The following is a 16,628-nucleotide window of genomic DNA, read 5'->3' on the forward strand; positions in this document are numbered from 1 at the left end:
AGTTTATTGTCATATGCACAAGTACAGGTGCAATGAAAAACTTACTTGCAGCAGCATCACAGGCACATAGCATCATATAAGCAGCATTCACAGGAAAAACATGAACATAAATTATACACAATTTTTACAAGAAAGAACACTAATAAGAACAAAAACAAAGTCCATTTTAGTGCAAAGTGATCAAAGTGGTCATAGTGTTGCTAAACTGCAGTGATTAGGGTTTTGCCGGTTGGTTCAAGAACCCAATGGTTGAAGGGAAGTAGCTGTTTTTGAACCTGGTGGTGTGGGACTTCAGGCTTCTGTACCTCCTGCCCAATGGTTGTTGCAAAAAGATAGCATAGCCCGGATGGTGGGGATCTTTGATGATACACGTTCCCTTCTTGAGGCAGCACCTGCTGTAGATACTACCGATGCTGGGGAGGGATGTGCCCATGATGTATTGGGCAGAGTCCACTACTCTTGGCAGCATCTTATGTTCCTGTGCATTGGAATTGCCGTACCAGACCATGATACAACCAGTCAGGACACTTTCAACAGTACATCTTCAGAAGTTTGTTAGAGTGTTGGGTGACAAGCCGTACCTCCTTAACCTCCTAAGAAAGTAAAGACACTGGCACTTCAGTGTCAAATTGTGGATCCTTTTTCATACCACACATTTTTGTGGACTACACAACATTAAAGATCATTATTTTGAACCAGGGGCTTTCACTGGCAAAAATGAAGATATAATAGCCTCACTATGATCAAATCAATTTAGTTCCTAATATTATTAACCACTTTTTACTGGTGCCATGAATCTGACTTCATCCATATAAAAAGCAGTGCAAATTTAGGAGTAAAATATTTACCTTCTGCTTCAATTATCTGCGGGGACACTGCAGCATGTGAGTCACTGAACTGTATTAACTGTGTGTTCTGTTCACATTGTTTGTTGAGACTTTCTTCACTTTTCATCAGCACAGTTTCAATGTTGGTGACTTTACAGCTGATTCCACAGCCTGGAACAGACTGAAAATCTGTGCAGTAGCCAAGCACGTCTGTGCCAAGTTCCTGAAATAGGCAGAAAAACTTTATCGTAGGACGTCGATGTTAAATCCATACTATCATTGTTGGAAATCTGAAATAAAAACATGCTGGAAAAACTCACTGTCAAGCAGCATCCATGCAAAGAGAGTTGTAGAGCCATACAGCACGAAAATGGGCCCTTCAATCCATTAAGTCCACACCAACCATAAAGCTCCCATTTACACCAATGCCATTTTATTCTCCCTACATTCGCATCCACACCTCCACAGACCACCTCTCACCTAGAGGCAATTTACAGTCATTAAATAACCTACTAACCTTTACATCTTTGGGGTGTGGAAGGAAACCCACTGGAGAACATGCTTCTCACACATAGCACCAGAGGCCACAATTATACATGGGTGGCTGGAACTGTGAGGGAGCAGTTCTACCAGCTGCATCACTACCATTAGGTACGTGAACATTGGGTTAACCCAGAATAGCTAACATTTCAAATTGAAGACTGTTCACAAGAACTGGGAAAGAGAGAGGGAAACACATTAGTTTTAAGTTGCAGAGTGGGTGGTGGGAGGTTGAGGGGGTGGGGGCGATGGTGGATAGGACAAGGAGAATACCTATGATAGGGTGAGACTAGAGTTGTCCAGTTTACAGATGAATACTTGAACGAGGCCAGTTAGATTGAAAGAGGAAACAGACAAAGGGACGTGTAAAGCTGTGAAATGCGAGTCAGAACTCAAACCAAAAGGCAAACCCAACAGATCAGACAGTGTCTGTGGAGAGAGTGTGTGTTCGGTAATAGGAAATGAGTTCATATTACAGATGGAAAACCTTACAGTGGAACTGACCAGTTCTGAAGCAAACAGGAAAAAGCGAGGTGTCCTCTTTGTTGTATTCAATATGGAACTTGAGGATCAGCCCCTCATCTTTTACCTGGGCACATGGTAGTCTTCGCAACTCAATGTCCAATGATATAATTCCAGATTTACCTGATTGTTTCAGAACTAGTCAGTTCTGCTGTAGGGTTTCCACCTGTAATATTAATTCAGTTTTTCTCTCTTTCCAAATACACAGCCTGATCTGCTGGGCATTTCCAACATTCTCCTTTAGATTCCAGGTTTAGCAATAGATCTGACCTGCTTTTTACAGCTTTTACATGTTGCCTTTTCTGTTTTTTCTCTCTCTATCTGTCCTCATTAATCCATGCACCAGACAACTCTGCAAAATGAGCAACCCTGGGCTGACCCTGAGTTATTCCCTTTATCCTATCCATTCCTCCCCCATCCTCTCAGCAGCTTGAAACAAACCTTTTTCTTTCTTCCCCAGTCATGATGAAGTGTCTTTGACTTGTAACATTAACTCTGTTTCTCTTTCTACAGATGCTGCCTGACCTGCTGAGCGTTTCCAGCATTTTCTACTTTATTTCACCTTAAGACAGTTGTCAACATAATGCAGAAATTTACTTGAACAAATACAAATAATGTTTCTATTGCATTTTTGGCTTAATAGATACCTCAAAGGTTCTTCATAAAGGAGGAATAAGTGCCAATAATTATTCAGGGAAGGTGTAAATGAAGAAGTAAAGGTTATGGTAGCCTACTGTGGGAAATGAAGACTAAAAATATGCCCTGAATGGCAAGAACTTTGACAGGGTCCAAGAAAAGATAGAAATAAGAATGTTGATCCACAGATCCTCAATGGATGTATAAATGGTGTTCTGGGTTTAAAATACATGGGCATTGAACATGCGTAAGGAAATGTTGCTGAGTTTGTATAACCTATCAGTTCAGCCAGATCTGAAGCATTCCATGCAATTCAGGGCAACTCAGTGTAAGAAAATATTAGTACTATCTCAGAATCAGAATCAAATTTATTATCACTGCCTTATATGATGTGAAATTTGTTGTTTTGCTGCAGCAGTACAGTGCAAAGACATAAATTTACTATAAATTACCAAATAACTGAATAGTGCAAAAAAAAAGGAATAATGATCTCGGAATCTATTACTATTTATAGGGTATTAGAAATTAGATGTGGAATTAGTGAATATAGTTAGGACAAAAGGTCTGAAAATCTGAAGTTACTCACACTTCACGTGAGAATTGAGGATGGAGAGGTCAGGAACAAGGACTGGTGGTGATAGGGGTGATGGAGTGGAAGAAGACAATTATCTGGAACTATCTTCACCTTTCCAAGAAGAAAATGGTTCAAAAAGAACAGATATCTTATTTGTTACTTTACAAAATATTTAAAGTAGCATCGGACCAACCCCTTCACAGATATTCCTGCCACGAAGCTGTGGCCAAGTGTATCATCATGAAATACAATAAAGGATTAAGAAGGAAATTTAAACTGGATTGAGAGACTGGTGGAAGCAATGAGGGAATGTCCATGACTTACTTCTTTGCAATATTTAGTAATGGCACTTCCAAGAGGATGTTCACTGCTGGCTTCTGCAGTGCCAACAACTGCAAGCAGTTTCTTCAGAGATAGTTGAGCTATGTTTCCCAGTACTAGAACCCTCATTACCTTCGGAACACCATGTGTAATTGTACCAGTCTTGTCAAACATCACCACTTTTATCTAGAGAGACAATAGTACAGTATTGTACAGTACACAATTCAGTACAGTAAGATAATCAGAATTCTCAAATGCAGGTTATCATTTTTTATCAACTTCAATTTCCATCATTTTCCATAAAGTAGAAGAACATGAAACCACTTAACAAGATTAGACAATAAAAAATTAAATTCTATCTTGCATGCATAAGTAACTCACTAACCACCCACAACCAAGTGCAGAAATTACTGCTGCTTTGACAGCTGAAAAAAGAACCAAACTGTATTTAAAAAATGTGCAGGGTTCTGCAAATAGATCTTCTAACTAATCACTGAAAAAGTCATGATGAGTTAGATCATTAAAGCTGGCAAAGTGATGGCAGTAATAGGAAGTGTCATACGATTCCTGGTTTATGGAAGCAGATGAGATTAAAGATACAGAGTCTCAGATTTATACAGCATAGAAACAGGCCCTTTGGTCAACCGTGTCTATCTATACTAATTTTACACCTGCTTTAATTCCATTTCCCTCTATGCCCTGCTTATTCAAGTACCTGTCAAAATGCCTCTCAAATGTTGTTACTGATCCTGCCTCCACCACCTCCTCTGGCAGCTCATTCCAGGTCCCAACAACTCTTTGGCAACTGGAATGAGCAGCCAGAGGAGGTTACCCCCTCAGATCTCCTTTAAACTTCCTCCCTGTCACCTTAAACCTATGCCCTCTAGTTTTAGACACCCCTACCATGGGAAACAGACACTGGCTACCTACCCAATCTATGCCTCTCATAATTTTATATACCTTTATCATGTCCTCTCTCATCTTCCTTTGTTCCAGAGAAAACAAACCTTAATAAAGAATTACAAAAATCTTAACACAGTAACTTAATATAGAACTACACAGTCAAAGTAGAAATATATTTGCTATGAATATGGCTGCAGGTTAATTTTTGAAAGCCTGACTTTATCATACGTTTACCCAATCCTCCAACATTACCCTGCATATTTTTTTTCTTTTTCGAGAAAAATTATCAGCTTTGTGATCTTTTGAATGGCTGCTCATCAAAATATTTGTCCAGTGCTTCTGCTGGTGAAAAATTGTATTACCTTTTATGTAAGTTTTTCTTATTCTATCACTTTACAGCCACTGACCTTGTGTGCCATCTCCAGTGGTTCTCCACCCTTGATGAGAATGCCATTTTGAGCACCAACACCCGTACCCACCATCACAGCTGTTGGTGTTGCCAATCCCAGGGAACACGGACATGCAATAGACAAAACCGTAATGGAGGTCTGAAATGCGAATCTGACAATCAGCTCAGCTTTAGAAACATTTTTGTTGTAGCCCTAGGGAACAAGGACATAAAGTAATGAGTCAACATACAAAACCAGACAATTTCGAATGCCTCTTGATGGCACACTGGGCTAGAAATTCACTCATGCAACTTCAACAACAAAAAAAATGCTCTGCAAGTGAAACTCAGGTTAACCCAAAGTAAAACAATTTTGCAGACACAAAAGCCTGCAGATGCTGGAATCTGGAGCAACAAAGAAGTTGGAGGAAATCAGCAGGTCAGGCAGCATCTGTGGAGGGAAATGGACAGTCAACATTTCGGGTTGAGACCCTTCACAATTTGGCACACATTTCACCTGTGGGGAATTATTTTTCATTTACCGGTGAGATTTTTGAAATCCCAAATTCCTTTTCTCCCCACTGTAAAGCTTTCCCTGATGCTGTCAACATCACCTTCACCAATTTTTATAGATGCACTATATTAAGCATCCTATCCAGATGCATCACAGCTTGGTATGGCAACTGCTCTATCCAAGACCGCGAGAAATTGCAGAGAGTTGTGAACACAGCCCAGTCCATCAGGAAAACCAGCCTCCCCTCCACTAACTTTGTCTACACTTCTTGCTGCCTCAGTAAAGCAGCCAACATAATTAAGGATTCTCCCACCCCAGTCATTCTCTCTTCTCCCCCTCCCATCGAGCAAAAGATACAAAACCTTGAGAACACTTACAGCCAGACTCAAGGACAGCTTCTATCCCATTGATATAAGACTCTTGAGTGGACCACTTATATGATAAAGATGAACTCTTTATCTCTCAATCTACCTTGTCATGGCCCTTGCACCTTATTTGTCTACCTGCACTGTACTTTCTCTGCAACTGTAACACTATATTCTGCATTATGTTTTTTTTTGTACTACCTCGATGTACTTATGTATGGAATGATCTGTCTGGATGCCATGCAAACAAGAGCTTTTCACGATACAAGTGACAATAATAAGCCAAATGTGCCCTTCTTGCTTTGCCCATAAGATCAGGATCATGGTAATTCTCAGCTTCCTAGCCTCAGGACCATTCCAGGCTGCTGCTTGCTGCCACATCTCACAGTTTTCAGCCCACTGCTGCCTAATGGAGGCCACCAAACTCCATGTTCAAGGGAAGAAGACATCATGTACTGTTCCTTCAGCTCAGAGAAGCAGGCAGAGTGGGCACAGGCAGTGGTTGCGTTGCAAATTTCCCCAAAATGCAGGCATTCATGGACTATACTTATGTCCTTACAGAAGCAACCCTGGAGACCTCCAGGCAGGAGTTCAAGGCTGCAGCTCTGGAGATTCTCCATGGCCCCTTTGAATAAAAAAATGCCCCCTGCAGCCACTGAACTTCACAAGCCACTCCAGGCTCCTATGACAACCTGGGAACACTATCCTTGCTTCCTCTCCTCTCCCCCATCTCACACCTCAACTATGTGCCATCCCTTCCATCATCCCAGAGTTCATTATGTCACCAACAATACTCTCCTATATTTGTACAGAAGCATTTGCCTTTAAGAGCGGCCTGAAAAGATTGCCACCATTACATTACATAGCAACAGCCACAAGAACATGCAAAACATCAATAGGAACACTGTGCCAAAAATGGCAATGTTATTTTCAGCAAGGAATTAGTTAGAGAAACATGACAACACAGTTCTATGAACATTGCAATTTGAGTTCTTGCTCTAAATATGAGTTTCATAAATAGCATTAGTGTGACCCACATTGCTGTTTTAATGTCAAAAGAATGGCATGGAGCAATTTCTAGGCCATAAGATAACCAATATTATTGGGTGATTATCCTTTGCCACAGTTGCTTGTACATAGGCAATATTAGCAAATAACTGCAGCTGAGTTTATTCAGCGGACCACTGTTAGGTTACAGCAGTTATTAGAAGTACAACTATTTGGCAGAGATTATTTTGTGTTTGACTCAATTTTCATATCAAAATGCAACACTCAAATAATCATATAAGTCCTTGCATCCTAGCCTTTTGATTGTTAAGAGAAAATTATCTTTCAAACAAAAAAATCCCACCAATTTGTGTATGATCTGCTTTAAAAGGTGGAATTAAGGTGGAACAGAAGAAATTGCACTCAGACCATGTTTTCACAGCCTAAAGACTTTAACAGCCAATGACCATTAAAGTTGTAGGAAACACAAGCCAATTTGCATACAGCAAGGCCCCCACAAACAGTAAATGCCAAATCATTTGTTTTAGGTGTTACTTGTAGGATGAATACTAGACAGAACACCAGGACAACCACTGTGCTCTTCTTGCAATGGTAGCATGAATTTAACATCCACTTGAGATGCAGATGAGGCCTTGATTTAATGCTGCATCATGAAAAACAGCAATTCAGACAGTGGAGTCCCTGGTACTGACTATCAGATGCCATCATGTCTGGAGTGCTGGAGGTGTTAAGTTGGTGTATATTTTACAGAAAAACATGAACCTTTATACATGTTTACTATAAATTGGCATTTAGTTTAGTATTTGACTTGAAACATTGACTCTGTTTCTCCTTCCACAGATCCCGTCTGACCAGCAGTTTTTGCTTGTTTATTTCAGATTTCCAGCATCTGCAGGTTTTTTTTATTCCTATCTGCTCACTTTATTTTCTAGATAGCAAATGTGGCTGAAATCCCTGGGTATTGCTGAGCTATGCAATGAGACTTAAGAAAAATTAATTCTCTTCCTCCCATCCAATCCCTCCCCTCCAACACATCCAATCTTCTCCTTAAGTCAATGGATATAAAATGTTACATTTTTAAAACAAATTATTAAACAATATTACTGAACAGGAAAGTTAAAAAATTATTTCATTCCCCCAAATTTATTTGAAGCTAACTTCTTTACTGGTTTCAGTTGTCACCTTAGATTTACAAAGAGTACCATTAAATAAGGCATTGTCTGAAAGTTTTACAAGATAGTGGCACTTGTTTTACCCTTACATTAAAGCAAATTGCACAAAGCCTTAGAGCCTGACACTCCATAAAGCAGGTATTACAGGCTACTTACAGACAAATGTGTTTTCATAATGTCGAAGTTAACAAAACCAATGATGATCCAAGTGATGAGTGTAACCACAGAAATGACAACAATAAAAGGAACAAAATATCCACTCAATTTATCTGCAAGTTGTTGAATTGGAGCCTGCAAAAATCATGAAATGAAATACAGATTAAAATATATATTCATGTGAAAGATGTATTACTGCAGATTTCCATGATGTTGGTTTTACCTTTGTCTCCATTCTCTGCCAAATTTGTAATATATACCAGAAGAGAACGGGGGGGGGTTAATAATTAATGCTGAAACATCAAAAGAATTCTGATGCCCAAACATTGTTGTTTTAAACTGCTTATATCTTCTATAAAAATTTCAAACAGAATCCTTCCCTATAAATAATAGCACCCTGTGTGTCATTCTGAACAATATTTTGTTTTCAATGACTCACACAGGAAGGAACTAAATTTTCTGGTTTGTCACATCTTATGATTCTCTAAAACCACATCATAAAAGTTAAAAATTAGAATGAATTAAGATCTAATACATAAAACAGATAAGAGTCACGTTCATGCAGATACATTTAGATTTCAATATAAGCACACAATTGTGATTTCATTATAATTATTTTGAATTAAAATAATTTGAACATTGTCATAGCTGTAGGGTTTTTTTCTGATGGAAGTGTCAACTGTAGATGCTCAGATGAAAGTACTTATTTCAGATTAATTGAGTATATTGTAAATAATAAACCTCATAAACTAAGAATAAATTACATGGATCTATAATTTGACTTTTGTTTGAACTGGAGCATAACTATGTCCAGAACAAGGTGCAGGTGTCTAATAATCACAGTACCATAGCAATTTGCTGTGACAACCTCATTAGCAAAGCTGTGGATTCTAGTCATAGCCTCAGAGATAAATTGCTGGGTCCTGGCAGAAGAGCAAGATTTGGCTGGTGGTAACATCTATGATGCATCCAGAGGTAGGTGAGAGACAATGGCTGATAAGCCTGGATTTTGAGGTCAGTGGCAATGTGTTGATACTCACTGCTTGCCTCAAGCTTTGTACAAAGATTCAGCGATCTCTGTGCCAAAAGCTACCTCTTTTGCTGTCATGTCCCATTTCAAATGGATTCTGGTATCCAGCTGTTATGATGTCATCAAGCCGGCTGAGCAGCCAATCACATTAAGGAATTCTCAGAGACAACAAACCAAGAAGGAAAAGACACTAATTTAAGTTAATTTGTTAAACATCTACGAATCATGGAGCATACATGTGTGACAAAGTGAGAGGTTGAAATCTTATTATAAATATTAAAATGTTCCCTTTCCATTCACTGGGTCCTCAGTTCTTGCGCTCTCCTTCCACTCAGCGGGTCCATGGTTTCTGTGCTTCCTTTCTACTTTCCAGGGCCCTGGTTCCCGTGCTCCCTTTACTGGGTCCTCAGTTCTTGCGCTCTCCTTCCACTCAGCGGGTCCATGGTTTCTGTGCTTCCTTTCCACTCTCCAGGGCCCTGGTTCCCGTGCTCCCTTTACTGGGTCCTCAGTTCTTGCGCTCTCCTTCCACTCAGCGGGTCCATGGTTTCTGTGCTTCCTTTCCACTCTCCAGGGCCCTGGTTCCCACCCTCCCTTTAGACTTACCTGATTCACAGGAAAACATATTATAGTACTGTGTAACAACCAAAAAAGTGAATTAAAAGTGTGTTGGGTTATTAATAGAAATAACATCCAATAGTCTGGAAAATGTTCCAGTCTGACACCACCAAAGCCCTGAGCATGCCTGATTATTGGAGTATTACTGTACTGACTATACTCTGGTTATTTTCCTTACGGTGAAGGAGAGTGAAGGGAAATTTATTGAGGTGTGCGCATGTATGACTGGGTGAGCAGGAAGGACCTGCTTCCTTTGGCAGAGAAGTTAACAACTGGTAAACATAATTGATAGGATGATTTTTCACCCGAAGGATGATGGGTGCCTGGAACTCACTGCCTGAAACAGTTGTGGAGTCAGCAACTGTTGTGAGAAAGGTTCTTTTGGTATCTTAAAGGTCTGGACACATAGTCTTTGTAATTTAAAAGTGGTTTATTAACAAAGACAAACATGGGGACAGAATGAATGGAACCAGATGCACACTCACACACTCTTAAGCAGGAGATCACGAATGTGGAGGAAAATCGCTACAGAGGGTGAGGTACACACACACACAATAACTGGGTATCAAATGATCAAGGAATAAACAATACAATGTTTGAACACCCTGATTCTGGACAAACATTGACTCTTTGGTCTCGGGAGTCCTTAACTAACTGCCCTGGAGTAGTGCACAGCTTACCTCAACATCCTCGGAGACAAAAAGAGGAAGAAAAACCAAACATGCAGCACTTTTATGCTGCTGGGGGGCTGGGTGGCCCAGCAAGGACAAAGGTGTTTTAAACGGGCCAATAGTAGGTGTGTCCAGGAACAAAGATGCTCGCACAGACCAGTCCGAGTGGTGCAGCAAGACAAAGGTGTTTACCTAATGGGGCGGAGCCGGACCCCTGATTGACAGTGGTATAGCTTCCGACCTGATAGGCAATGCTATCATCCGACCATGGGGGTCAGTAGTGTTGTCACGGTCATCTGACCCCTGGCCTTTCATACTACAGCAACCCTCATCAGTTTTATTTGAAATGAAAATTGGCAAGGATTTGCAATGGGTTGGTGATCAACCTCCAAGTTGTGAAGGTAAACAATATCTCCAGTGACTCTCTCAAATTTCGTCACCCTTTGAATTTGCAGAAGTTACATTGTTAACAGGAGTCAAAAGAATATTTATGAAGACATTCTCTAAAGTTACAGTATAATTTTATAGAAATAACATAATATGAAATAGAATCAGAAAATGTTGGAAATACAAAGTAGGTTAGGAAGCATATATGGAAAGCACAGAGTTAATGTTTCAGGTTGATCATTGACCTGTATATTAATTCTATTTCTCTTTCAGATGAGCTTCCGGACTTGAGTATGTCCAGCAATTTCTGATTTTATTTCAGGTTCCCAGAGATTGTCATATTTTGCCTTTCTATTTTAATTGCACAGTTTCATTACAAGTGGTTAGCTTTCTAATAGCTATTGTTGATGAATACAGAAAAACAACTAGACCTTAATTGGATAGTGCAAAGGTGGCAGATTTACCTTTGATGTCTGTGCTTCTTCTACTAGTTTAACAATCTGTGACAATGTTGTGTCTGAACCAACATGGGTTGCTTGAATCAGCAGAGATCCCTGTGCATTAATGGAACCGGCAATCACTACACTTCCTACTTTTTTTACAACTGGCATAGGCTCGCCTGAAAAGAAACAAAGGATTAATTACGCACAGGGTGAATCAACAGTGTTTATTCCATATTCAATATGCATACGATTTAGATATCGATGCAAAATATCAAGTGCAAACAATAACATAAACTAAGCTGGACAAAGGTTAGTTTTTTATTGACGTTGTTGTCAAGAAACCATAAGAACATTCAAGAACTGGAGAGAATCCATGAGTTCTGAATCAAGGCTGCAGACATGTGGGACACGCACCTGAAGAAAAGATAGACCTAGGGGTACAAGTACATAGTTCCCTTAGTGGTAACACAGGTAGACAAGGTGGTGAAGAAGGCATAGGGCATGCTTTATCTCCATTGTACGGGGCACTGAGTACGACAGCAATACAAGACGTTGGTGAGACCACACCTGGAATATTGTGAGCAGTTCTGGTCGCTGTACTATAGCTAAGGTGTAGACACAAGAGACTGCAGATGCTGGAATCTGGAGCAATAAACAATCTGCTGGAGGAACTTAGCGGGTTGAGCAATATCTGATGGAGGAAAGGAATTGTCAACATTTTGGGTCAAAACCCTGTATCAGGACTCAACGGACTCAGCCCTGCACCAGCCCTGATGCAGGGTTTCAACCTAAAAATTCCTTTCCTCCATCAGATATGTTCGACCTGCTGAGTTCCTCCAGCAGATTGTTTGTTGCTATAGGAAAGATGTGATTAAGCTAGAAAGGATACAGAAAAGATTCACAAGGATGTTGCTGGAACTGCAGGGCTTGAGTTATAAGGAGACACTGGATAGGCTGGGACTTTTTTCCCTGGAGTGAAGTAGACGAGGTGGTGATCTTATGGAGGCTTATAAAATCATGAGGGGCATAGATTAGGTGGATGGTCACAGTCTTTTTCCCAGGGTAGGGGACTCTAAATCTATAGGGCAGAGGTTTAAGGTGAGAGGGGAAAGATTTGAAGATGACCTGCAGGGCAAGATTTTCACAGAGAGTATGGTGGGCGTATGGAATGGGCTGCCAGAGTAAATGGTAGAGGTAGGTACAACTACAACATTTAAAAGACATCTGGACAGGTACATGGATAGCAAAGGTTTAGAGGGATATGGGCCAAATGCAGACAAATGGGATTAGCTCAGGAGGGCACCTTGGTCGGCATGGATGAGTTGGGCCAACGTGCCTGTTTCTGTGCTGTATGATTCTATGACCTTCAAGCTAATCTTATAGAAGCAAGTGAAATTCTTGATGATTAAAAATGTTTAGTTAGAACATTATATAAATTAAACTGTAAAAGCAACACAGGGAGCACAGGTTCAAAGTGTTAAAAAGTAAATGTTAGCAATCAGGAATTTCTACAAAAATCAGTAATTGAAATAATTTTTCACACAGAATAATGGAAGCAAAATCCCCAGGATCACAGAGATAATTGATGTCACCATGATGATGGTGATGCTGGAGGGAATGGGGACATTACAATCTATCTGGATGGATGAATTAAAAGATATCAAATCATCCAACATCCATATTCTTCTTAACAAAACCTGTCTTTGCTGATCTCAAGATCCCCTGTTGCTCTTGCTCTATATTTGACTGCATTGCAAATTTACTAGTTTGTTAAGGCAATTGAGTAGTTCAAACATTTTAACATACTATGTGAATGTTTTGAAAGTTCCTCATTGTCAGAAAAATACAGCCAGTTAAGCCAGGAAGATGCCAACCACAATTTCTTTTGCTTCAGCACTGAGAATAGAGCCCTTTTTGTCCAGCTAATTATAGTTAGGAAACCGGCACTAGTTAAGTACTGACAGTGAATAGGACAATGACAGGTGTGGGCACCTCACTGCTATCTGTAAATTTTGGGCTATGATCACTGAAGGTTTCATATTAGTTTGAATCTATTACTCACATATCTACTGAAATACTAAGCTGTATCTGGAGGCCAATTTCCTAAATAAGTCTTTTGATTGATACATATCCAAGTAACTATCAGTTCCAATAATTCAAAACCTATTCAAAATATTGAGTAGGTTGGATAATGTGTTCTATAATAAGTATGAAACCTCAAGGGAATTGGAAATGCTAGCATGTTTATTATGCTAAAATATGAGGTACACCACCATAATCATCAGAGATTTAATAATGAAAAGTACAATAAATACAAAATTCCTATCATAGAGAATATATTCCATTATCTTATGTTATTTTTTCACCAAAACTGGAATTGTTAAAAAATATTTATTAAGAATTTTCAATAAAATGGCACTGTATTGTATCTAAGCATCATTTCAATTCTTATTATCCAGGTGTCTAATTCATAACATTTTAAGAAATAGCAGCAGACACAATAATGTTATATTCCTACTGTTAAGATGGCTCTTGAAACACTAAAAGATTGGACTAGTAGACTTATCATTTCAATGTTCCCTGCTATGGTGGAACAGGTCATTGAACACCTTAAGCCGGCTCTGTCCACCATCCAATTAGATTGAGGCTGATCTCTACCTCAACTCATTTACCACCCTTAACTCCCCATACTTGCTATCCTACAAATATCCAAATCTCTCCACTATGAAAGCTCTAATTGCCCCATAAATCTTTATTTAATCATTTTTCCTTATCTTAAACATTTGTTTTTAACAGTGTAAAATATTGAATGCAGGATATTGGGTTTGTAACTCATTATGTTTTTTTGTAGTGGCAGCTCATGAGATATACTTAAGGTGCAAAGGTACACAGAGGTGCAAAGGTTAGAGATGATACCTAACAGCTCCAGCGGCCCAGGTTCAATCCTGATCTTGGGTGCTATCCATGTGAAGTTTCCCTGTGACCATGAGTGCTCCAGATACATACCACCCCCTCCCATCCAAAAGGTGTACCTGGTAAGTAAATTAGTTAATGTTATATTACTCCTAGACTAGGTGGTGGTGGGAGAGCATGTGAGAGAAAATAGGTTATAGCAAAATAAATAGGAGAATAGGTTTGATAGGATTGCCCTGAGAAACAGCATAGATGTGATGAGTCAAATGGCCTCCTTCTATGTTGGAAGAGGAAAACACTGGGCAAAAATCCTTGCTCAAACCTAATTTGTCCTCCTGGGTTTCCAAACACCAAATGCATCAATTGAGAGATCTTGATGGTTGGCTTTCTATTCTGGGGAGAGGGTGATATCCAAAGCTCCTATGAATTTCTGAAGAGGTCGTCAAGCATAAAGGACCTTTGACCCACAGGGTACAAGTGGAAAACTGCATGTTCAAGTGGACCATCTCTGACCATCATGAGATTAACATCAGCAGCAGATGTTCTTTTGAATCAAGACAGAGACATGGAAGACTTTTCTTCTGCTTGTGATACCGTTGTGGCAACAGATGGCACCAGAGACTTGGCCTATGATTGAATAAATCTTGTTACCAACTAACAATACAGAGTAAGATAAGTTCCATAAGTGGGCAGGATAAGCCCCTGAACTTGTTCGGGGAGTGAATGTTCTACTGCATCCCAAGAGTTAGTAACTTTTATGTTCTACGTTGACAAGCTTAATTTAAGCAAAAACAATGTATTGGATTGAGGTGTGAAACTCATTTTGCTTGTCTGCCTTGGGCTGCTGTAATGCAGGCTTAATCTGTATTTATACAAGTGGGAAGTAAAATAAAGATGGCACAATGCAGATGAACAGCATATATCTTCATCTCTGTTTTATTTTAATAAAGATCATTACAGACAGACAACAAATTGGCATCTTTAAAAGAAATACATGGGAGAAGCATGGTAAATCCAGAGCATTTTGAAGAAAACATACCTGTAATGAGAGATTCATCTGCCATAGAGGAACCTTCTACTACTTTTCCATCCACAGGAAACTTGCCGCCAGGGACAACCTTTATAACATCACCCCTTTGGACTAGATCCACAGCTACCTGCTCCTCACTGAAAAAAAACAAAGATTTTATTTTTGTGTAGTACAAAAGTTCAGAAAGCTGCTTTTATATATAAATATTGTCATCCTCCCTGTATGTTAATAAATTCAAAGACCTTGAGGACTAGAACAAATGACTGATATAACCCATTGTAGTTTTAATCTCCTGCTGGTTTTAGAAATGCCTTCTAGGTTCTAGCAACTGAGGCATGTATATTTATTGAATTGTGTGAGAATACATTGAGAAACAGATTAATGTCCCCTTAGAAATTATTCTCTGTATTTCTTCGTTGGGTCACACGATCATTTTTTAATATTGAATATGAAGGGTAAGAATTTGCTTATTGGAGTAAGAAAAACCCAGAGGCACAATGACTGTATTAAATGCACTCTGGAAGTTAGATACAATGATGAAGGCAAGTCTCTCGGTGCATGATTTGTGGAAAAATATAAAATCCAGGCTCTGCTGTTAACCTAACAAGCCTAACAGTAGAAGAGTAGGTTTGTTAGACAAGTTTTAAACCTGCCCAAACTTTTTTTATTTATTCAAGGGATGAGCCAGCATTTAATTGCCTATCCCTTATTGCCCTTGCAAAGGTGGTGGTGGGCTGCCTTCTTGAACCACTGCAGTCCTTGAGGTGTGGGAATACCCTCAATGCTGTTAGGGAGAGGGTTTTGACCCAGTGACAGTGAAGGAACAGCAATATATTTCCAAGTCAGGATGGTGTGTGGCTTGGAGAGCAACCTCCAGGTGGTGGTGTTCCCAGGCTTCTTCCGCCCTTGTCCTTGTAGAGGTCATGCACTTGGGAGGTGCTGTCTTATCGTAGTGCAAAGGACAAAGGATAATAAGCTTGTTTCTTTTTTATTTGTAGGTAATATTGTCAGAAGAGAAATTTTCCCCCAAATATTGGCTTCAGTCAAATCCAACATTTGAACAAAGGCTGTGAAAGGAACTACTCTCCTTTTTTCAAGATTTGCTTAAGTGGCTGACAATAAGTTAATTTCTTCTGCCCACCTAGTACTCTTCCCACGACAGTTCAGAATAGAGCGACTCTTTCAGGAATCTGGTGTTGGGGATGCAAACCAAATAGTCTGCTTTTTGGAGCCAACTGAGCATTTGCTCTCACTACTTTATTAGTTGCTTACAGATGTTATTCTGGGGCCATCACACCTTCTGTTAACACCTGATTTCTTATTTACACTACATTTCCAGCCCGCGAACCAAACCAACATTTTTTCATTCCACCACCACCTAAAGTAAATCCTCAGTATTTAACCCTATTTATTTTAATAATGAAATTGCATAAACATGTACATGTAGACATGAGCAGGAGAAAAGACTAGTATACACTCAATGCATGGTACTTCTAATGATCTGGTGAAAATGGTGGCATCATTTCTTGCTCTCCTGAGACTGGCTGAGATTCTCCCAGCCGACAGGCTCCTTCATCTTAGGCAGTCTCTTGGCCTCCAGGGCGTCTTGCTTC

The 16,628-nt window shown here is 39.6% G+C and overlaps 1 protein-coding gene across 1 annotated transcript in view; it reads right to left on the bottom strand.

Moving 5' to 3' along the window:
• LOC127576057 (copper-transporting ATPase 2-like) overlaps nt 1–16,628 on the bottom strand; it is a 68,027-nt gene that overhangs the window by 14,055 nt on the left and 37,344 nt on the right. Inside the window, exons 10-15 of the mRNA XM_052026393.1 lie at nt 15,025–15,152; nt 11,094–11,248; nt 7,927–8,061; nt 4,731–4,925; nt 3,424–3,606; nt 849–1,050 (exon numbers count right to left, since the gene is read on the bottom strand). Of these exons, the coding sequence (XP_051882353.1) occupies nt 849–1,050; nt 3,424–3,606; nt 4,731–4,925; nt 7,927–8,061; nt 11,094–11,248; nt 15,025–15,152 (998 nt within the window). The remainder of the gene's footprint in view (nt 1–848; nt 1,051–3,423; nt 3,607–4,730; nt 4,926–7,926; nt 8,062–11,093; nt 11,249–15,024; nt 15,153–16,628) is intronic.

Source organism: Pristis pectinata, chromosome 11 (genome assembly GCF_009764475.1).
Source record: "Pristis pectinata isolate sPriPec2 chromosome 11, sPriPec2.1.pri, whole genome shotgun sequence".
In the NCBI taxonomy this organism is placed as follows: Eukaryota; Metazoa; Chordata; class Chondrichthyes; order Rhinopristiformes; family Pristidae; genus Pristis; species Pristis pectinata.